Source organism: Rhineura floridana, chromosome 10 (genome assembly GCF_030035675.1).
Source record: "Rhineura floridana isolate rRhiFlo1 chromosome 10, rRhiFlo1.hap2, whole genome shotgun sequence".
Classification (NCBI taxonomy): Eukaryota; Metazoa; Chordata; class Lepidosauria; order Squamata; family Rhineuridae; genus Rhineura; species Rhineura floridana.
This window is the reverse complement of record NC_084489.1, coordinates 37,769,934-37,793,850: the sequence shown is the minus strand read 5'-3', so window position 1 is coordinate 37,793,850 and position 23,917 is coordinate 37,769,934. Positions and strand designations below refer to the sequence as shown.

At 41.7% G+C, this 23,917-nt stretch overlaps 2 protein-coding genes across 7 annotated transcripts in view; one reads left to right on the top strand and one right to left on the bottom strand.

Annotated features, from left to right (window-relative positions):
• Nucleotides 1–990, bottom strand: part of HIBADH (3-hydroxyisobutyrate dehydrogenase) — a 116,673-nt gene extending 115,683 nt beyond the window's left edge. Inside the window, exon 1 of one of the 2 annotated variants that reach the window (XM_061587618.1) lies at nucleotides 810–990. In XM_061587618.1, coding sequence (XP_061443602.1) covers nucleotides 810–891 — 82 coding nt within the window. In that variant the 5' untranslated portion in view covers nucleotides 892–990. The other variant, XM_061587619.1, reaches the window with a different exon arrangement.
• Nucleotides 991–1,822: 832 nt separating this feature from the next.
• The window catches only part of TAX1BP1 (Tax1 binding protein 1), a 76,024-nt gene continuing 53,929 nt past the window's right edge, over nucleotides 1,823–23,917 (top strand). The window contains exons 1-2 of one of the 5 annotated variants that reach the window (XM_061587616.1): nucleotides 1,823–1,847; nucleotides 15,940–16,123. In XM_061587616.1, the coding sequence (XP_061443600.1) occupies nucleotides 15,947–16,123 (177 nt within the window). In that variant the 5' untranslated portion in view covers nucleotides 1,823–1,847; nucleotides 15,940–15,946. Of the gene's footprint in view, nucleotides 1,848–9,038; nucleotides 9,149–9,210; nucleotides 9,318–9,419; nucleotides 9,484–10,648; nucleotides 10,813–15,939; nucleotides 16,124–23,917 lie in introns of those variants that run through there. The other 4 variants (XM_061587614.1, XM_061587612.1, XM_061587615.1 and 1 more) reach the window with 4 other exon arrangements.

Sequence of the window (23,917 nt, the reverse complement as noted above, 5' to 3'; positions counted from 1 at the left end):
CACTAATTTCAGTTGTGCAAATCCACATGGCTATACTTAACTTCACAGAAATGAATTGTGTACATGGTATAACAAGGCTAATCCCAAGTATACCAAGGTTTACATATATGTATAAAAATGTACCTATCACAATAAGGAAATGTCTAGTTTTCTGCAAGAAAAAATAACCTTTACTATGTGAAAAGCATAGATTACAAGTACCACGAACTTGATACTTTAGGTGATTAGTGCCACATAAACTTTTGTGGCCTGTTTTAACACCACATATGTTATTTTAAGTAAATGTATAGATAAAATAGATGAAGCATTTATTACATTAGCTTCTCTTAAACTGACATACATTCTGATATTAGTCCAGTATAATTTTACAACTCATGTTGGTTTTAATAGCATATACAATTCTTGTAAATGGTGTAAAATACAAGTCACAAGCCTTTCCTTCCATGGAGCCACTGATCAACATCATGTATGCCCACACAAGCTTCAGCTGAGGAGTTAAAAAGAGGCAAATATGAAGAAGCGCACACACCAAATATTCTAATGTCATAATTAAACCAAGAATATCTTTAGCTTACATACAAATTTTCACCTATCTACTACTTACCTATATAGCTGTCACTATTTTCAAGCACTAATAAGCTTAGGCAGCCTCAACATAACAGTTTTCACGAGGTGACAAGGGAACGGGGGCGGAAACAGTAACAATATCTGTCCCCTCAGTTTTATAAGGAGGCCCGACCATCTTATGCAAGGGTTCACAAACCAGCACATCCATGCAGCAAAGTTGATCCCAGCCCGACGTTCCTTACCCGTTGCAACACTGCCTGCACAGACCTTCCTTTGCCTGTGCAACAAACTGACGGAGACTCTGAACATTAAAGCTGCTGCCATGCTGCTTCCCCGCCTCCACTCTATGACCTCCACTAGACGCCACCTCCTCGGCTCCTTCCCCTTCTCTACTTGCGACTGCAGAACGCGGAAGGAGGCGGGGAAGGGGAGTAGCGGCCATATCAGCCAACCACAGTTTCCCATAGGTAGCTGAACACCAATCAAATCACACCTTCTCCAGGCTATGACCTGTCATGGCTACACTCCCACACCCAAGTTCGGTAGCAGAGCAGTGTTTTTTTAGAGGCAGGCGTGGTGCTACTACAAGGGTCTCTCCCCTGACGCAGCTGTTATCGCGCACCAACTTTCTGCTGTTCGAATGAGCAATAGAGAAGGGAGACTACTGAAATGCGCTAATCTCTGGAAAACATTTATCAGCTGAATCTCCTCTTGCAGCCTGTGATCCCTTCGTTTACGCAGGAACTTTCCCCTCCCCATTGCAATGGAAAGCTGTGGGTGAAAGTGCAATTCGAGGGTCACTTACCTGGCAGTAAGCCCCATGGAAATTGGTGGAACTTACTTCCAAACAAACATGTGTAAGATAGTTCCTTCCTCCAGTTCTCCTGCAACCCGACCCTGTGCATGTTTATTTGAAGGCATGTCCAGGTTTATTAGGGCTTTATAGTGCAATTCTTACATGCCTACTCAGTGTTGAGTCCCACTGAGTTCAATAGTGTTTACTTCCAAGTAAGTGGATATAAGATTGCATCCTTAGTCGCAGGTGAGAGTTATTTGCTTACAGTACTTGGGAGTAAGTTCTGTTGCAGAATTTATAATACAATCCTAACAATGTTTGCTCAGAAGCAAATCTTACTGAGTTCAATGGGACTTACTCCCACGTAAACAGGGTTAGGATTGCAGCCTTGCCTTTGAGTGAACATGAATAGGATTGCGTTGTAGTCAGTTGTGCCTCTCCAAGTCCATGGAACTATAGGGGAATATTGCTGTATTCATCTTAGGTAAGTGGTGCACTTGATAATACTGTAAAGGGGTCTGGATATAAATATTTCCCATTTAAAGTTTCTGCATTTTTATATAAAAATTTAAATGATGGGCATCATTTTGTAGTAGATACCCACACTTACGATGGAAATGATTCAAAATATTACCAGAAACTTTCATAACAAACCGTGGAAATAGATGTATAGTTTTGCACCCATGAAATTAGAATTATCTTCTCCCAGATTAGGCCTCCTTGTGGATTTTGTGCTTGAAAATGCAGCTTCTGATTGCAAGCATTTGCAGATTACAACTACAAATCAGGTATTAGTTAAACTTTTGTTTCAGATTCGCATGACCATATGTTTCAGCACTGACATGTATTAGTTGATGTGTGAGAAATTAGCACAAAGCTTAAAATGCTGTGTTGGGTATTAATGAATTATAAAGATTTTGCTGGCTTTCTGTTTTTTCTTTCAAGTAAAGAGTTACGAAAGCTTACTACTGTGTTAAACTGCCATTACAAACAAAAATGCTCCAAAAGGGTCTACAGAGCCACAGTATTTATAGAGTTACCATTAATAATACAGATGCTCAAACAGATTTGTATAAATTTTAAGAAATGGAAAGATTTTGAAAACTTAAATGGAGGCATTCATTTCTTGTTAACTGCATAACTTATTTCTACGCACTATAACATTTTTCTTCCCCTATATTAAATATATGGGTCCCCATAACATTTAAAATACCTTTCAATATGAAAGCAATGCCTAAAAATGTCTATAAAAAGAGATTTCAAAATACTCATAAGCATTAAATAGGCTTTTTTTGAAATGATTATGCTGAAAACTGTGTCACAAAAACGAACTGTTAACAAGCATTGCTTTGCCTGTAGTAGGATGGCTGCTGTTCTTTAATTGGCTTAAAATCTATTCTTCCATCAATGAAGCATTGTATCTTTAAGGCAATAATGCCAGCTTCATTATTTTAGTGTTCAACAGTATTGAGGTATGGGGATTCTTGCCAAATATGCTGTGGAATACATTTTCTCTATCACTTTCCCCCAATGTATTGGTTATATTTAACATTTGTTATATATGTATGGCTAGATTGGATACTTTCTCTAGTATATAATACTGTATTGCTAGATCTAATTTTCAAAACAAATTGGTTATTAATTGGTTCAATAATGATTCTAAGTTCAGGGTTCAAATATGGCAGATTAAGATCCTTAAATGCACAATGCTTGCTACTGAATCTAGTTTCTGAGCTATTTTTTGTTAGTACTGTAAACCAGGATGAGGAAGCTTGGCTGTGGCTCTCCAGTGATTTTGGGACCCTGACTGTTGGCCAAGTTGGCAGGGACTGATGGGAGTTTGAGTCCAACATCTTCTGACGACCCACAGATTCTTCACCTCTGGTGTAAATGTTTACATGAGATCATAAGTGCCTTGCTGTATCAAGCCAAAGGTCTACCTGAGGTACGATTCTGTTTTAAACCATGGTAATTGCTGGCTGAGTCCACAGCCATTTGTCTCCAAGATATGCAGAGATAAATTGCCTCTATATCTGAACATGCTAGGCTCATGTCTAATAGCTGCTGTGCCGATACAGACCCATTCTTTATGGATGCGTCTAATCCTTTGTTCTATTCCCTTTTTAATTGCAAGCTAGTGACTATCACGCCATATTATGGCAGTGAATCCTGCAAGTTAACTCTGTGTGGTGAGTGAGCCTTATAAGCAGATCATCTCATTGACCGAAACAAAGGACTGGTGTTAAGACCTAAGGACACGTGATGCTCATTATATCACCTGCACACGTCATTTTTTCTGTATTTAATTACAGGTGTAAGGGGGATTTTTATTGGGACTATAGTATAGGACGCTGGGCCCAATGTCCTGTAGGATCCTGCAGAGTTGCGTAGCGGAATGGAGAGTTTTGAGCGAGCTTATGTGTGTGTGTTTGAATCTTTGCTAAGATTCTACCTTCCCTGCAAATTAGTCAGACAGAGGCTTTAGGCTGTAAAATAAGAAATAACTACTTTATTTTGGAAGTACATGTTTGATAGGAAAGAGTCCTATATCTAGCTAACTAGCTAAGTTGAAGCAATGAGCACTGAGCTCAGTACTCGCCCTCATGCTGGATGAGAGGGAGAGACAAAGGAAAGATGTCTGCTCCCCTCTCGAGAAAGAAAAAGACTGAGAAGGAGGGAAGGAACTGGGATCAACATCCTTTGCATATCAGTCTAGCAGGCAGGAAGAGACAGCAGGAGATCAAAGGGATAGGTATAGCCTAGCAACCAAGAGGTCTCCTCTCTAGCTACCCTTTTTAACCCCATGCAGCCTCAACCCACAAGTTGGAATTGAACCTCATACATTCCAACATATAGCACACAGGAAGGGGAGGTTTAATCCCTGCCCCCAATGTTGCAGTTCAGTTTAGGGAAAAAAGTTTCCATTGGCACCAATGAGCCTCCAGCTTCTTAGATGAAGGAAGCCTGTGAAGCCTTTCCATCCAGCCCATAGCATCTTCTCCATCCCCTCTCCAGAACTGCCAGGTGGTTTCCCCCCCCTTCAAATTGTTGGTGTTGCTTCCTCCTGCTGTGTTTCCTTGCTTAGGTTGGGTAAAAGAGAAGTGTCTTTTCCTGCCACACAGCACAAAAGAGGGGGGGAGGGGGTGGCTGAGAAAGAAAAGTGGTATTTCCGCCCACTTTTGGCTTTGATCCCACCCTCCACTGTTGTGCAACCTCTGAACCTCTGCTCCCCACCCATACCCACCCGCAGCAATACAACTCTTGATGTAAAAAAGAAAGATTACCTACCTCTGTATTACTACCATGCTTATAAATTAATATTCTTTACATTTCTTCTCATTTATTTATTGAAATATGTATAATCTCATCTCTTTCATTCAAAGGAAATCCAAGGTCCAACACATAGGGCAGGGCACACCCTTGACTTGTTTTTTGCTCCAGATGAAGGAAGGTGTGGTTTGGAGATGGGGGGGATGGATGTCTCCCCACTGTCATGGTCAGATCACTTCCTGGTGAAGTTTAGACTTATGGCTCCGATCCTTCCCTGCAGGGGTGGTGAACAGATTCAGATGGTCCACCCCGGAGCCTAATGGAATCCACTGGGTTCCTGAATGCCCTGGAGGAGTTCCCAGTAGATAGAGCAGGTGACCCTGTTGAAGCCCTTGTCACGCTGTGGAACGAGGTGTGTCGGGCTCTCAACACGGTTGCCCCCGAGCGCCTTCTCCGGCACTATGGAGCCTGGCTTGCACCTTGGTACACCAGTGAGCTAAGGGCAATGAAACAGGCTGGACAACGACTAGAGCGCAAGTGGCCAAAGACATGCTGTGAGGCTGATCGGGCACAAGTGAAACATCATAGCCGTGCCTACTGTGTGGTGGTTAGGGCAGCAAAGAAGGCCCACTTCTCTGCCTCCATTGCATCCTCAAGTAGCCGTCCAGTGGAGCTTTTCCGTATTGTCAGGGGTCTGTTGACACCAACTTCAGGAAATGGAGTCTTAGACCCTTCAGAGGCCCATTGTGAATTGTTTGCAAGGCATGTTGAGGGTAAAGTTGCTCGCCTCCATAGCAGTCTTGATGCCCCATCCACATCTACTATAGTCCCCAATGAGGTGTCCAGTGCAACGTCTGCTGCAACTTCTTGGGAACGGTTTCAGTTGATGCGGCCTGATGACATAGACAAGGTGCTTGTGATGATGCGCATAGCAATGTGTCCTCTCGACCCTTGCGCTTCTTGGCTTATTAAAGCTTGCAGAGGGAGTCTGACCAAGTTGATCCAGGGTGTGGTCAATGCATCTTTGTGGGAGGGAGTGGTTCCAGCCGCCTTGAAAGAGGCGGTGATCCGACCACTCCTGAAAAAGCCCACCCTGGACCCATTGGTTTGTGACAACTACCGACCGGTTGCAAATACCCCCTTCTTAGGGAAGGTGACTGAGAGGGTTGTGGCGCATCAACTGCAAGTACTCTTGGATGAAACAGATTATCTTGACCCATCCCAGTCTGGGTTCAGGCCTGGTTACGGGACTGAATCAGCCTTGGTTGCCCTGATGGATGATCTTTATCGGGAGAGGGACAGGGGGAGTGCAACCCTGTTGTTCTTACTTGATCTCTCAGCGGCTTTTGATACCATTAACCATGGTAGCCTTCTGGGCCGACTTGGTGAGCTGGGTATTGGAGGCACTGTTTTACAGTGGTTCTGATCCTATCTCCAGGGTCGCTCTTAGAGAATAGCATTGGGTGACTGTCTTTCGGCCCCCTAGAGGCACAAGTGGTCTCAGTGGCATGGAGTGACTTCTACCAGCTTTAATCCTATCTCAGCACGGGTACCCTGAATTCAGTGGTCTGTGTTTTGTAACCTCCACATTAGATTACTACAATATGCTGCCTTCTACCAACTTCGGTTGGTGGCCCAACTACATCCCTATCTGGACAGGGATAACCTGGCTTCAGTTGCTCATGCTCTGGTAACCTCCAAGTTAGATTACTGCAATGCATTCTACGTGGGGCTGCCTTTGAAGATGGTTCAGAAACTGCAGCTTGTGCAAAATGCAGCAGCCAGATTGGTAACAGGGACCAGATGGTCCGAATATATAAAACTGATTCTGGTCCGCTTGCACTGGCTGCCTGTATGTTTCTGAGCTCAATTCAGGTTGCTGGTTTTGACCTATAAAGCCTTACACAGCTTGGGACCACAATACCTGATGGAACGCCTCTCCCGATACAAACCCACCCGTACACTACGTTCAAGATCAAAGGTCCTCCTCCGGGTGCCTACTCCAAGGAAAGCTCGGAGGATGGCAACAAGGGAGAGGGCCTTCTCAGTAGTGGCCCCCAAATTATGGAATGATTTTGCTGATGAGGTGTGCCTGGCGCCAACACTGTTATCTTTTCGGCACCAGGTCAAGACTTTCCTCTTCTCCCAGGCATTTTAGCATGTGTTTTATACCGTTTCAATTTTTAAATTGTGTTTTAAATTGTTTTTATAAGATCTATTTTAAATTGTATTTGTTTTAATGTTTTTAGTTACTGTAAACCGCCCAGAGAGCTTTGGCTATGGGGCGGTATACAAGTATAATAAAATAAAATAAATAAATAAACATAGTTTGGAAACTGCAGATAGCGCAGAATGAGGCAGCTAGACTGTTAACTGGAACAAGAAAACACGAACATATAAAACCAGTTTGAATCTGGCTGCCAATTTGTTTCTTGACCCAATTTAAAGCACTGGTTTCATGGGGACCCCTATAACTAAAGGGCCATCTTTTCCTATCATATGAACTTGCCCAGATCCTGAGATTGCCATTTAATGTCTTTTTCTGTGTGCCACCTCTGAGGCAGATCCAAAGGATGGCGATGAAAGAAGAGCCCTTCCCTGTAGTAGCACCCCCCCACCTGCGAATTTATAGAATGCTATCCCCAGGGAGGCCCACCTGGCACCAACTTTGTCATCATTTCAGCATCAGGCAAAAGACAATTTTGTTTTTCTGGGCATTTGGACAACCCATTGATTATCTAGCTTTGGTGTTCATCTTAGGTTCGCTAGGGTGGCTATGACTGGGATGAACCCTTTTATGGTAATGTATTCTGAATGTGTTTTTAACATGCTTATGTGATATTTATTATTGTATTTTTTATTTGGTTGTAAATCACTTTGAGACTTTTTGTAGTCAGAAGCAATATATAAATTGAACAAACCTAAATCTAAACAGAATTACCATTACCCCCGAAGGAGCAGAGTGGGAGCAAAATCCAATGGTAAGCCACATTAGTTATCACAACTGGTTTAGAAATGTTCATTACTCTCCCAGTATATCAAGTGATTTAGCTTTGCATCCAAATTTTGTGTATAAGGAAGAGGCGTCACTGTACATTTAGTTCTTTTCCTTTTTTAAAATGTGAAATATTAAAATTATAAGGCAAAGAGCAGCAGACCCCCCACTTTCTGCTATTCCTTCTACTCCTCCACTAGAACAGTAGAAAACTCTTATTTTTTCTGCTTTTTCTTCCTGAATAATTTATTCTAGCACTGACCTGTAGCTTGTCTGTATCTTTGGGCTTGATTGGAACAATGGAGTTAGAAAAACATTGCTGAAGCCAATCCATTGCAACAGTCTTTGGCTTTTATTTATATTTATACATATGGATTTTTTTAAAGTCTCAAGGAACCATGCAACATGTTTAGGGTTATCAGCTCTTGATGTGTTGTTTTAACAGTCCAAGGATAATAAAGTATTATTCAGAAGAGATTACTTCCATCTCCCTATGTTTCCACTCGGTCTGGTGCTGTCACAGTCAGTTTTCCTGCCTGTCCTCTACACAGATGATAACAAGCAGGACTCGTTCTCCCTCAACATTTCTGAATTCCATTTCATTGGTTTGAGGATATTACATCATTATTACTGTATTATTTGAATTAGATACTGCACTTCCTCCTGAAGGAGCCAAGGGGGCAAACATAACAACAAAACAATTTAACAACAGTGAAAAGTTAAAAATTATTTCATCCAGTGATCTCTGGGTTGCCAGGAACAGTTCCCTTCACCTGGTACACAGGAATGTCTTCAAATTCCTCCTGACAGTCAATAGTGAGGGAGACAGATTCTACTTTCCACCCAGCACACATTAAATACAGCATTTGTTCCAGCTCATCACCCAGTGACACACACTGTACAGCTTTTCATTAAGCATTCGAGAAACTGCACCACTCGCCCAGTGAAGTACAAAGGTTGTCAACGATGCCAGGTTGGCATCCAGGAACAATGTGCAGGCAGAGAACTGGCGGGGAGGCGGGACTTGGACTTGATGTTGCTTCCCAGAACTCTATAGTTTATAACTGTCTTTATTTTATATATATACAAAATTCCTGCCGCACTCCATTTTCAGATTGTTATAAACAGCCTTTGGGGCAACAAAATCATGCCCAGGTTTTTGTCCACCCACAACATCCAGCCTGATTAAGAGTTTTGATGGACTCAAAACTTGCTCACGACTTTGTGACATTTAGGTTGGCCCTAATACGCGACCGAAGTTATCCTCGTCAGTCAAGTGAGCGCAGGATTGCAGTTTAGCAGTAGTTAACTATCTTTGGCAGTCAAGTTCAGACATATGAAGGATGCACGGCGAAGGAGGGACGGACGGGAGGAGTTGGGCTAAAGCATGACGCGCCAGGTGCGCACACTGATTCGTAGCTGTCACGTGTAAGGAAGAAGCGCATACGTACGGAGGCCGGAAGTGACGCATGGAAGGCGGCTGCGGGTCGGTGCGGTTGAGGTGTCCAACGTCCTAATAGGTAAGAGGCCCAGTCTGTCTCTGTCCGTTGTAACTCCCTTCCCGGTCATGTTAAGTGTAGGGGTAAACTTACTCTGTGCCCATTCTTATCTGGCTGTCTGTCTTAGTGACACTCTCCAGGGGAGTTGGCCGACCGTTGTATGTTATAGCAGAACGAAAAGGGTGGGGGGGTACGTATGAGTGTGTTCGTGAGAGAGTGGGGGGGAAGCGGTTGCCCTTGTGGAGGTGATTTAGGGGCGGGGTCTGCTGCTTATAGTGTGAGTAGTGGGTCATAGGGGGTGTGAGCGTTAAGATGGCTACAACGCGGGGGGAGTGGCTGTAGGGGCGGATTAGCCGGTGGGCGAAGGATTCCAGGGTTACGCTGGGTGTGTGTGTGGGGGGGGAAGGGTAGAGGGGGGACGGCAAATGTGACACTGTATGTTTGGAGTGTGTGCATATGGTAGAAACGCGTTGAAATTCTCCTTTTGCTTAATCTGATGCTTGTGGGGTGTTACGTAAGCTGTGAGAGGGTTATGAAAAGGAGTGCTGGCTTCGCGTCGTTAGTCTGCAGAAGGAGAAAACTGTATTGCAGGAAGCGTGGATGTTGATCAGGTGGACCTGCTTCGGATATCCCACAGGGTTGTTTCGAAGCAATAGTGTTGCTGCACATGTGGGGGGGAGGGCGTGTGAAGTGCTGTTTTCTTCTCCCTGCTGGAGTAACTTTCGAGGGGAAAGGAGCAGATAGAATATTGACTCTCCCCAATAACATGTCAGTCTCTGTCTGTAGTAGGAAATGAAGGAAAAGAATAGTGTATTCTAAGTCTCTTTGGTCACAGTATTTATTCTCTTGGCTGTGGTTCAGCTCCTCCCTTCAAATCCGCTCGTTGTGAGCTAGGTAAACAAGCAGCCTTCTAGATCCCAAACAACTTTCACTTTTCCCAACTTTGGCAAGCCATTGTTTGCAAGCTCCTGAGGGATTTTGGTACTTAACAAGCAAAACAGTTATGGTTACTCTTTGCTGACAAGTAGAAATATTGGTGTCCTAGATTTCTTTTCCAGACAGAGTAGTGATCTTCGCTTGTTGAAATGGGTTTAATATATCCAAGTGGCAGGATGGGTGGGTGACTTTGTATCTTTGTTAGAAATGCTACTGTACATCTATCTATATGCATATTTATTTGGAACAAACAACTATTGATATTTCATGTTATGTCATGTTTTTCTAAATGCTATTTCTTAAATGAATAGTGGACTAAGTAGCTTGGATAACTTATTGTCTTCAGAAGGTTGATTTGGAGTGAACTTGAAAAACATTCCTTTTCAGTGTTTTTATTTGTAATGGAAACAAAAAAGGTGCATTTATTAGGATTTGAATGGTTTTAGTCAATGGGATGAAGTTAGTCTTGGATATAAAACATATAAAGAGTAGTTTGCACGGTTGGTGATGCTGCTCTATTAAAAGAGGACACTGAGTGCAGTAAACAGTAAATCTTGGGAGGATATTCATTCACAGAATCCACTGTGGGTGGAATACTATGCCAAAAAAGTAATATAATGTAGAGGACATACCTTCTCCTCCAGACCAAAGCTGTGGTGGTGATCTCAACATGGAAAAAGAACTCAGCGGTGCAGCCAAAAATAGAAAATGTGATAATTGGTGACTTCAATTATGCTCACATTGACTGGGTACATATACATTCAGGAAATGAAATGAGATGAAATGTCACTATGATAATTGTACTTTAGAACAATTAGTGAGGGAGAGGCAACCCTTGATTTAATACTGAATGGTGTCTAGGATCTGGATAGAAATGTAACAGTTGACAAGCTGCTTTTTAAGTGGCGGTAACAGTATCAAAATCAATATTTAAGTGAAAAACTGTCTAGAAACCCTGATAAAGGCTGCAATCCTATACCCCCTTATTTGAGAGTAACCCCATTGAACTGACTGGGTCTTAACTTTGAGTAGATACGTATAGGACTGCACTGCTAAAGTTCTAATAATAAATAATAATAAAATAATAAAATAATAAAAAATTTATTTCTGAGTCGCCTATCTGGCCGAGTTAACGGCCACTCTAGGCGACGTACATAAAAAGAATAAAAACACAACATTTAAAACCAAAACCAAAGCCAGCACTCTGAATTGTGACTGGAAGCAAGTTAATTTATTTGGACCAATTAGCATTTCCAATTTAATACGCAAGCGTCTGAAGCATGGAAAAACCTTCCTGAAACTGGATGTTGCAAGCATTTGTTTAAAAAGTACAGGGGTGTTTCTTGTTGAAGGTATAATGTTAAGCTCTTGTTTGCAGACAGCTCAAGATAATGGCAGAAGTTCTTGAAGAGTTAATCAGATTAGAACATTGCCTTGGGTTAGGGACTTGAGTTTCACAGATATATGCTCAGATAAGGACACAATGATGGTATTTTTGGAAATAAAAAACTAATTTCTTCAGCACAGAATTAAAATACACTTAGATTTTTAATGCACTTTATGGAGAGATTGTGATGATATAAAGAACCAAAACAAACAAAAAAGTATGTCCCAACAAACTGCCACACCAAAATAGAATGCTGGGATAAAACAGAGTTACAGCATTTTTTAAATTCTTGTGTTGACTTTAGAACTAAATAATTTATTAAATTGGTTTAAATTAAGATGACAGCCTTATAATGCCCACATAGTTGGATAATATTTTCTATATATATGTTGATGTGTCATTTAAGAAATCTGCAGATCTTATTTCTAGAGTTTTAAATGGAGTTGTGCTGTGAATTGTATTGTTACATAGATTTATGCTGAATTGTATATTTGTTGTTTGTACATTGACTGACCACTGAAGAAGACTTTGTTGAAACATGTTTGGTCATATGTTTTGATACTGCACTTCAAGAGTTGTTTTTGTATATACGGGCTATATTAACTTTTGCTTACTCAGCTATGATAGATGTGTACAAGTTATCCACATGTTTTTAATTTTCTATAAAGCATCCACATCGTAGGCAGTTTGAGTCAGATGATATCAGGAACATTTGTTTAAAAATCCTATCTGAGTTCTTATTTCTTGAACTAATATCCCGTAAAACAAGTAATCTGCATTCCAAGATGAACAGATTTATTGTCGCTTAAGCTTTAGTTAAGTAGAACTTACATCTTCGAATATATGAAGTATTATCTCTATTTGGTTTACACATGGATATAAAGGTAAAGGTGTCCCTGCACTTATAGTGCAAGTCGTTTCCGACTCTTAGGGTGATGCCTTGGGACGTTTACTAGGCAGACCGTATATATGGGGTGGGATTGCCAGTTCCTTCCCCGGCCTTTCTTTACCCCCCAGCATATGCCGGGTACTCATTTTACCAACCACGGATGGATGGAAGGCTGAGTGGACCTTGACCCCTTTTACCGGAGATTCGATTTCCTCCTTCTGTTGGAATCTAACTCCAGCCGTGAGCAGAGCTTCGGCTGCGTTACCACCGCTTACCACTCTGCGCCACGGAGGTTCTTCACCTGGATATAGAGGGAATTATAAGCAGGGACAAAAGGTCTATAAAATGCAGAGGGTGTGACATTTTTATTTAAGGTTTCTAATGAAACAAGATAATCAGTGACCAGTCATAACAGCAGCCACTGGAAATAACACAGTTTTGTGAATAAGCCTTATTAAACTCAGTGGGACTTTTGAGGATTCTTGTACAGGATTGTGCTGTTAATCACATACAGTAGGAGGAAAATGGTTTGGAGCCCTTTTCATAGTAAAAAGAAGGTCTCTAGTCAAACCTCTGGGGCATGTCTTCCATATTTGCTCCTGCAGGAGCATAGCTTTATGAAGTTATGGAAGTTTTTCTGCTATTCCTCAGTGGAGTCTGAGAATACTGATCTATGGAACATGGTGGAGAGTTGCCTGTCAGCTTCCTTGTACATAGATCAGCTAGTTCATGATAAACCAGCCTGATTACTGTGGTTCACATTTGTTTGGATGCTGTGGGTGGTGCCATGTTGTGAACTACAACTCCTATAATTCCTGATAACAGACCATGCTGTCTCAGACTCGTGGGAATTGCAATTAAAAATATCTGGAAGGTGCCACATTGGCTATCTCTGAATCAGTCCAAATATAGTCCAACAGGCTGTTTCCCACAGTGGGCAACCAACTGCCTCCAGGAAGCTCACAAACAGAAGGCAAAACAAATTTTCCAGTGTGGCTTCCCAGCAACAAACATTCATACCTCTGAATGGGGAGGTTCCATATTGCCATAGTGACTAATGCCATTGATGAATTCTTCCCATGATTTCCCACGCTCATTTTGAAGCAATGGTGGACTACCTTAAGGTACTACAATTCCTATCTTCCCTAACCATTATCCATCCTCTCTGGGCTGATGTCAGAGTTCAACATTTTAAGGGTCACAAGCTCCTCACCCCTGATATAAAGCCATCTAGACTAGTGATCATGACCACGTACTTTGGCAGCAAATTTGATAAGCTCTTAATGTATTGTACAGCATTTTCCGGTGCTGTTTTTTTGTGGAAATTTTCCCATTTCTTGTTCATTAGTAACTTTAGATGCTAACTGCAAATATATTAGGTAAGCTTGGCAGTTTCAAAGTGTTTAGCTTTGTTTATTAAATACAAGTAATAAACATGCTAAATTAAATATCTCTCTAGGTCATGGAAGCATTTTGCAATGCAAACTGAAAAACCTTCAATGCAAATTACCAATTTTCTATTGAAAACTTCCAGAAAACTGACATCACCAGTATTGTGTGAGGCAGTACTTTTCTTCTGTCTGTCCCAAGTCTATTGCCATTCCATTTTATTAGATAACCCTGATGTTTAATATTGAAGAGAGAACACTTTTTGATTCTCCAATTGCACATGCACAATTTATAAACCTTGTGTTTTTCTAAATAAGCTGCAAATATTTTAGCTTTGTCTCTTAGGAGAATTATTCCAATCATTTTTGCTGTCCTCTGTGTTTTTTCCAGCTCTACACCATCATCCTTGAGACAGGGTGTTGAAATTTGTACACCAAATGCAGACGGCATTATGCATAGACTTTTATTTTCAGTGCCTTTTCTTGTGATCCCTAGCATGAGAATTTCTTTCTTCATTGCTTCTGTGAACAGAGCCAATGTTTTCAGTATGCTATTCGCGGAGCCAAATATCTCTTTCCTTATTAGTCACTGCCAGTTCAGACCAGGGCTGTGGAGTCTGTACACCAAACCTCCGACTCCTCTGTTTTTCTACTGTCTGACTCCGACTCAAACTCCTTCATAAATGGCAAATGTATATTAACTAGTAATAACAAATTTTGTTGTTCTTCTGTAGCAACTTCAGTTTGTTCCTCAGTTCCTCAGTTGCAGGAGCATGCTCTTCAATTTCAAACATTCCTATATCTCTGAAGTGTTCTTCTAGCTGTTGGTCACCTTCATTATCTGCATTCATTAGTTTAATTGTACTTAGCATGTTTGAAGCGTTGTCAGTTACAATACAAAGAACTTGTTCTTTTTTAAGTTCATAATCTTGCAGAACCTTTTCCACTAAGATCTGGAGAAACTCGCTGGTGTGATGAGCTTCTGTGTGTTTTACTGCCAGTGTCTTGGTAACTATTTCATTCTTGTCACAAACAAATCGGACATTGATGGCCAAATAGTTCACTCTGTGACATGTGCAGGCATCCATTTTAAGAAATACAAAGCGTCCCTTGAGAGTTTTTTTAAGTTCTTCCTTTTGGTTATGGACTTCTTCAATCACTATTTTTCTAATACTATCTCTTTCCAGAGAAACACCAAGTTTGTGGGCCATTTCTTATTATAATATTATAAGTTTTTATTTTTAAGTCGGAGTCTGTACATTTCTACCGACTCCGAGTCCACCCAAAATTGCTTCTGACTCCACGACTCCGACTCCACAGCCCTGGTTCAGACTATAGGAAGTTGGCTTTTTTTTTTTCTTATTTGCCATTTTGTTGTCCATTCACCTATTTTGGAGATACCTTTTAGGAACTCTTCACAGGCCACCTTCACCTTCCTCAATAATTTGATGCCATTTGCAAATCTGGCTCTGTTAACCCTTAAACATCACATCATTTTATGACAGATCAGAATAACCTGTGGACCTCCAGATGTTGTTGGACTCCAACTCCTATTAGCCCTAGCTAGCAGCATGAATAGTTAGGGATAATTGGTGTTATAGTCCAACAACATCTGGAGGGCCACATGTTCCCCATCTCTGACTAATGAGCACTGGGAAACTAATTCAGCCATGTCTTGTGTTTCTGTACCACGGGTTAAGACAGGTTAGCAATTCTGCTGGTATACCAGCCACCCTGCTGACCATCAGTCTCCTTGCTTAGCAGGCTGTGGTGTTAGAAAAAGGATGCTGGTTCTGGGAATTTCAATATTCATATTCAGTATTAATTAGTGGATGGTATGATGTGATGGAGGCCTTGTCATCCCGCCCACTTAATATACTGTGTGTTCGGTGAACAGTTAAAATGGAAATGAGAACACCACAAACTATCTAGGCATCTTTCTCATGTTTTAACTTCCTATACTGATTTTTTAGATTCTAAATAATTTTTGGAATTGTGCTCTATTTTTAGCATGTTGTGGTTTTTATTTTGTCTTGTATCTTATGTTTGTGGGTTTTAATGTGTATTTGCATGCTTTAAAAATTTGCTTGTACTTTTATACACCGCCCTGCAGTCTTCTGAGTAAGGGTGGTTAGAAATTCTATGTAGTTTGTACTTCTAAAACTTTGAATCATTCAAACACTTTTATAGGAATTTCAACATTATTTTACAGAGCAACTATGTCATCCTTTCAAGAAGTTCCATCTTCAAGTGGTGCCCTGCAGACTTCAAATTTTGCACATGTCATCTTTCAAAATGTAGCAAAAAGTTACCTTCCTAATGTGCACCTTGAATGCCGTTATACTCTGACTCCCTATATACGTCCTCACCAAAAAGATTGGGTTGGTATATTCAAGGTAAGGAAGTTTGTAGCATGTTTTAATATATGATCATCCAGTTTGCTTTTATGTTAATTGAGGGTAAGATAACCTGGAAATGGGATGAAATAATTAAGAATGTGCTTTATTTTAAAAAATAAAAAAATAGATGAGTTTATGGCCATTTTATTATAGCTGAACTTGTACCACTTCTGAGCGCACATCACCATTTCATCAAATTATACAGTGGGAAAGTACCAGCAAGTTCCTGAATCCAACTTCTCGCCCTAAGGTTGAACCACATAGCAACCTGCTTACAGTTACATCTACATAATCCAGACCACGGCATACCATGGGAGACACGAACATCAAAATACCTCCTTTTTTAGAATGTAAAAGTTAGTTAAGAGCACAGTCCAACTCACCTTTCTGATGGGCTGGGATGAGTTGGATGCTGGTTATCCATGGCGGCGCTGGCAGGCTCCTGGCAGAAGCACTCTGCTGCAGCTGAGCCATGGCGCCACCAGGAGTCTGTCGGCACCACTGGGGGTCTGCCAGGAACGGCCAGCCTGGTGGATGGAGATCCAGTGGAAGCCCTGAAAATGGGTCATTCTGGGAGTGTGGTGGGGGAGGAGCCACAGGGGGGACTTATGCAGGATCCTCCTTGCATTCAAAGCCCTCTATTGGGTCCTGCTCCACCCAGAACTCTGCCGGCCTTTTGGCTCACAGAGTAAAAAATGTATAATGGGCCTCTATGGGGAGCACTTACTACCTGGGAGGCCGATTCATGGGAGTTGGTGCTTCCCAGTCAGCTCGTGCACACAGCTCCCAACGGAGCTGGCATTCAGCCAGGCCTGCAGCTCCCAAGCAGGAAGAGGGTCCCACGGTGCTTTCCGCTGGCTCCCCTGCCAGCTCCCCTTCCGTCGGCTTCCTTGCATTTGGATTGCTCTGTCTGTCATAAGCTAAAGTAGAATCAACCTTATCTTCTTAAAGTTCCTAGATCGTTAGTCAGTCCTTCCTGACCCCAAATATGAAATAAAAATCCTCTGCTGTGCAAACAAATACTCTTTGTTTTATAGTCTCTAACTGAACCGTTTTGAGATATTTTTATATATAGTGAGCTGTCTATAAGTTGACTAAACTTTATTATGATGCAGGTCAGCCCACCCAATACCCTATTTGTATTTGGAGCATTCCCTGATGTTCCAAAGGAAATAAAACCCCTTGGTTGAGGGGGGAAATTGTCCTGACACCCTTCACTAGGCTTTAGTAGAGCACTGGAATCAAAATGGCTTTTGTAGCTCTAGAATAGGAGCCCCTAGGATGATACTCACTTTAAAAATTATTGCGTTAAACGTCCCTGGTTTTTACATACACAATACTGTATTAGATTGTATTAGACACTGTCTTTCTTTAGATTTACTCATGTTAACCACATTTTAGGTAGACTTCTGATGCTCTTCTAGCGTTTCTTTTTATTTGCACAAAACTGTCCCAAATGTTCTGAACATGTGCTAACTGCTTTCTGAAGCATTAATTTCAATATGGTTTTTTATCCTTTTGATTTTTAAAATGTCTTAAAGGTTTATTTTTAGCACTCACCTTTGATGTAAACCAAATTGAAGTCGCAGTCTCAAGAAAATCCTTCTCTAAACTTGAGTGCATGTACTGCTGACAGTGTTTTGTGGAGTAGGCTGATATAAATGTCAGAACAAGGTAGTCTGTATGCTTATGAGCAGGGTTAACTATGTAGGTTCTTTGTGTTGTATGGATTGTTGAAGTGTGCTTTCTTGATTGGAATGTTCTTGAAAGCTTTTCTATTAATGTGTTAGACTCTGAAATAATACCCTAAGACTCAGTATAATGTAACCTTTCAAGAGGAGAAAAATATGCACAGGACGACTAAATACCCTTTTGCAGTCCATATTATTTATTTATTTGAATTTATATCCCATCCCCCCTCCAAAGAAGCCCAGAACCATTGTGTCCCAGTGAGCTTCTCCACTCTGCGGAGAGCTTCTCATCTCTGCATCTAACCAGTATCTAACCAACATCTAACTTGTTTGGCTGGAATGCAGAGAGGACCTTTTTCTGTGTGCCTGCCACTTTTGTGGAAAAAATCTTTCTTTCTAGTAGGCATTTGGTCTTGATACCTTTTAATCTTCCTAGTATTTTGATGGTGTATTTGCTGCTGCTTCACATGTTTTTAATGTTGTTTCAATGTTTCAATCATATTTTGTAAAGGAAAGGAGTTTTTAAAATATTCTCCGGTGCTATAAAATGACATGGTAAGTCTTGACTTTTTTGCTGTTAGTATTTATGAAAGAAAATGTCTTCCACTGTCCACACTCTTCATTTTAAATGTGGCTGTTCCCTGCTATGTTGTCTATGCTGTATTTGATTCTCTTGTCTATAACTTTACTAAAAGAATCCTCCTGTGCATGTTTTCGTGGAAGCAAGTCTTCCTATGTTCAGTGATCATATGGCCATAATCTTTTTGCTATAATTGAAAAGGAATCTAATGATCAGCAACTTATTAAAAGAAGTTGGTATTATAAAGAGATTGGATGTTAAAGTTGCCTATCTCTTCCTGAGACTTGATGGGGTAAGAAAATGCAAACGGTGTTATACAAGATATAAGAAAAAAATGAACTAAGAATTTATCTTGTGTCTGGCCTCTTTGTGAAGTATGCAGTCTGTGAAATTCTTCCAGCTTGATCTCCAGTCTCATAGCAATGTTGGGGCAAATGTCAGTGTTGCACAAGAAGCTGGGGGTTTGTATGTGTTGACCATTGAACTGTACTGTCACTGAGTTTATTTTTCCATCAAGTCTGCAAGTCTGGAAATCTGTAGCTAGAAGGAGTTATGTCTGGGAACGGACAGCCAAGGCCGTTGCCATGGTAGCATCAAGATAGGCTGGGAGAGTTCTAGCAGCTATCTGTGTTGAGCTGGGTCTTCTGTGTCATGTCTTTGAACTGAGAACTTCTCTCGTAGGGGGGGAGCAGCTCTACATGTAATCTTAAAGCCTTAAGCCATAATGTCTTGTAGTAAAGACTCTTAACCTGATCTAATGCCTCTGTGATGTTTATTGCTCAACTTAACTCCAATGTAACGTATGCTGTTTCACGCAACAATGCACACACTTCAACAGGGTTATGGGCCCAGATCCACAGCGCGTTACACAAGAGTAAGTTGCTGGTCTGAACGGCAGACGGAGTTCCAGAGGGCAGCTTGATCGATTGTACCAGACAGAGGTGAGCAACATGGCTGTAAACCTGTCTGGGGGAGGCTTGCCAATGGAAAGATTGACGGAAAAGAATTATGCCAGCTGGAAGCCGAGGATGCGGGCTTTGCTGATAAAAGAGGATTTATGGGACATTATAGATGGACCCCCTCCGGCGGTACTGACCGCGGCCTGGACGCGTAGAGATCAGAAGGCGCAAGCTTTTATACTTCTGGCTTTATCAGACTCTCAACTGTTACACGTGAGAGATGTTACAAACGCCAAACAGATGTGGGACGTGTTGGAGGCCCTACATGTGCAACAGACTGCGGGATCTAAATTGTGTTTGGCAAGGAAGCTGTACCAGATGCGCTTCACGGGTGAGTGCGAAATGAGTGAGCATCTCACGGAATTCAGGCGCCTATTTGCTGAGTTGCAGGATCGAGGCATGGAACACTCTGTTCTTCAGAAGACCTATCTGATCCTGGCTTCACTTGATGGGACTTGGAATAATATAGTCATGGCTTTCGAAGCCATGCCTGACGGAGGTCTGAACGTTGCGTTTATTGAGGAAAAACTGTCCCAGGAATGGCAGCGGAGACAAGAGGTGAAAAGTGCTGAGGAAAAGCAAAGAGCCAAGCTGAAAGAAGAAAGCAGCTACAGACAGGAAAACAAGCTGGAGCAGCAGCAGCTGAAATCTTGTTATGCCTGTGGGGCTCGTGGGCATCTTCAAAGAGACTGTGCAGTCAAGCGTAACTCCAGGGAAGGAGGCTTGAAGCAGGGAAGTGTGAACTTTGTTTGTAAACAGAAGTCTCAAGATTTAGGACCTGTTAACTGGCTTCTTGACAGCGGTGCAAGCCATATATTAATCAAAGACAGGAGTTTGTTTTACACGTCTACAGATGAGCAGGACTTTGTTTTACTTGCGGATGGATCACGCAAGAATGTGGAAGCCCGAGGACTGGTGAGATTTGATAAACTTGGAATACTGTCAGATTGTTTGTTTGTACCAGATCTGCATCATAACATGTTGTCTGTGAGAAAACTGGTGAGTTGTGATTTTTCAGTCTTGTTTCACAAAGACCAATGTTTTGTAATGAGGGGAGATCAAGTGTGTTTGCAGGGAAGCCTTAATGATTCACAGTTTGTAATAAAGAGCAGTCAAGCAGGGTGTGCTGTGTTAAATGTTGAGGCACAGGTACATCAGGGCTGCGTCCATGAATGGCATCAAAGGCTGGGGCATGCAAACTTTGACATGATAAAGAAAACCCCAATGCATAGTGAAAACATGCGTTTGAGAAATTGTGGACAGTTAATGTTGGATTGTGATGCATGTCATAAAGCGAAAATGACAATTGCACCAATTAACCGGGAGGCTGAGAGAACCACAACAGCTCCCTATCAGCTAGTTCATGTTGATTTATCAGGACCAATAAATGCTTCACATGGAGGTGCAAGATTCTTTATGGTAATTGTGGATGACTTTTCAAGATTTTGTCATGTTTTTCTGTTAAAGCATAAAAGTGAAGCTGAGCAGAAGCTGAAACTGTTCATTAAGAGAATTGAAACTCAACATGGCGTTACTGTGAAAGCGATACACTCAGATCAAGGGGGGGGATTCACAAGCAAAGCATTGGGTGACTTCCTCGAGAGTAAGGGAATAAACCAGAATTTCACTGCTCCTTACAGCCCGTTTTCCAACGGAACTGCAGAGAGAAAAAATAGGGTGCTTCAGGAAGCAATGAGAGCCATGCTGATGGATTGCAGTTTAGGGAATTCTTTCTGGGCAGAGGCGATTTTGTATGCGAATTATATTCACAGCAGGGTGTTTCATAGTGCTCTTGGAATGTCTCCTTATGAGAAAATCACTGGTAGAAAGCCTAAAATACAACACATTCAAAAATTCGGTGCACGTTGCTGGGTCCACATTTCACAGGGAAAAAGAAGAGGCAAACTTGCACCCAGAGCACTGCAAGGTTTTGTTTTGGGATTTCAGAATGCATATTTCAGAGTTTGGTGTCCAGAAACACAGCAATTAATCCTGAGCAGAAGCATTAAAGTTGCAGAGAAGCCTTGGGATCAAAGGCAAACAGTCATTCTCACAGGGTCAAGTGATACACAAGTGCAAACATTTAAACTAGATCTTGACATAAAAGTGGAAGGCACACATATTCCACTCAGAGATGCGTTAAATGAGCTCATTTGTGGGAAACGAAGATCGAAGAAACGTAAGGCTGAGGAAATGGAGGATCCTGGGCACGCTGTGCCAAGCACAAGCCCTAGTGCCTTTAAGACGTTCTACAAGATCAAACATAGGGAAACCGCCTGAAAGATTCACAGTGGGGGTGGTGACCAGTCCTGGAATGCACAAACAGGTTGAAATGGATCCTGATACACTGTATTTGACTTGTGTACAGCCAAAGTTTGATTGAATAAAGTGTTAGCTAAATGTACAGAGATGTTCTGAACTGTACTGAAATGTAAACTGTATTGCAAGATGTATTGTAGAAATGTATTATTGTTATTGTTGTCATGAATTACAGACATGATGGGAAAAAGGGGGGATTGTTGACCATTGAACTGTACTGTCACTGAGTTTATTTGTAGCTAGAAGGAGTTATGTCTGGGAACGGACAGCCAAGGCTGTTGCCATGGTAGCATCAAGATAGGCTGGGAGAGTTCTAGCAGCTATCTGTGTTGAGCTGGGTCTTCTGTGTCATGTCTTTGAACTGAGAACTTCTCTCCTGGGGGGGAGCAACTCTACATGTAATCTTAAAGCCTTAAGCCATAATGTCTTGTAGTAAAGACTCTTAACCTGATCTAATGCCTCTGTGATGTTTATTGCTCAACTTAACTCCAATGTAACGTATGCTGTTTCACGCAACAACGCACACACTTCAACAGTATGTTCTTGTCTGAGATGCACAGATATATATAAAAGTTATACAAGATATGTTTTGTTCCATTAGTGTCAGGGGTCGACAGGGAGAATGGCTTGGTAAAGTAATGATTATGTACAACTCTCAGCCTCTATAAAGATTTAAGAGTAACCTTGGCACAGCGGAATTTGTGTCTCATACTAAGCCTTGCCTGTGCAGCACTTCAAACAATTAGCTTAATCAATACAGTGCTTTAATATTAGGTGCTATGGCAGTTGTACGGCAGTCTTCTGGCTTCATGATGGTGGTTCAGCAAGACTTGCAGTGGAATGGGCAGTTAGTTTCCAGGTAGGGAAATTATCATTATCATTATTTGTTAGTCGCTTTCCTCACAAAAGCAAATCAAAGCAACTTACAGCAACAAATTACTTTCAAGTAAGCTGTGGTTAAGGACCCAAACTTACTGCTTGGCAAGACAAGACATGCTGAAGGATATCCTGATGAGTAAACATGTTAGGAATTATTGCAGTTCTTGATTTGAGAGCCAGCATGATGTAGTGGTTTGTGTCAGACTAGAACTGGAGTGCCTCGGGTTCATATTTCCATTCAGCCATGAAGTTCACTGGGTAACTTTTGGGCAGTTCCCCCCCACCTTCAGAACTCCACCTCTTAGGGTTGTGGTGCATATAAAACAGGTAGGGAACCATGTATGCTTCCCTGAGTTCCTTGTATGAAAGATAGAAATGTAGTAATAACAGTCTGGAAATTCTCATCCCTCCCCCTTGCTAATAGGTCCACTTGTAGGTATATCTTTGTTTGGCTTGCTAAAAGTCTGTCTTCAAACAGCAGTCTATTCCTAAGTGAGTGTCTTCTGTATGAAGCGCTCATTTACCAGCCACAAAACTTGGAAATGGCCTCGCTCCTGTTAACAGTGTGGTGGCTGTCATGTGGTCTGGTTGTTTTTGATTCATAGGCTAGTGTATTGCCATTCAGTAAGTAGGATAAATTTCCATTTTTATTTTTTTTTAGCATACATTAGGTTTCTGGACTTAATGTAACTGGTTTGTATCCTGGTGCAGATGGCAGAAGTATTTCTTTCCCAACTTACCAATAAGACTAATTATCATATAGGGAAATGGTGTGGGTGGCACATAATAAATATAAGGGTAGGGTAGTATGGGACTGAATTCTGTGAAGAAAAGTATCTGAAAAACTTTGGAATAAGGCAATGACACAAATGGTTTTGCTGCTTATCCTCACTGTAGCAGGTTGTATTGGAGCAATAGAGCGAGCAAAAAAGTGAAAGAGTAGACATTAAAATAGCTGCTGACAACAGGTTCTGTACAGCAGGATTAGGAACCTTTTGATAAAGATCTGGCCCCACTGTGTGGTCCAACTTAGACAAGCGGTAGAGGCAATCCACCTGTCAATCACATGACATCATGATTGATAGCTGGGTTGCCCCACCCACCTGTTAAATCCCTTCCACTTGCAAAGCCTGCCCCATGCTGATTCTTTCGACCTCCAGTTGTAAGAATGGAAGGGTCAGTGTGGGCCTTCCAAGCCTTCCCACACCCCTCCTTTCAAGCTCTGCAATCAGAGCTTGAAGGAGGGGATGCAGGGAGGCTTGGAATGGCTACCCTGCGTTGATATCTTCAACCTCTGAAAAGGATTAGCACAGGATGGGCTTTAAAAAAAATCTGGGTCTGCTTGTTTTTGCTGTGTGTGGAG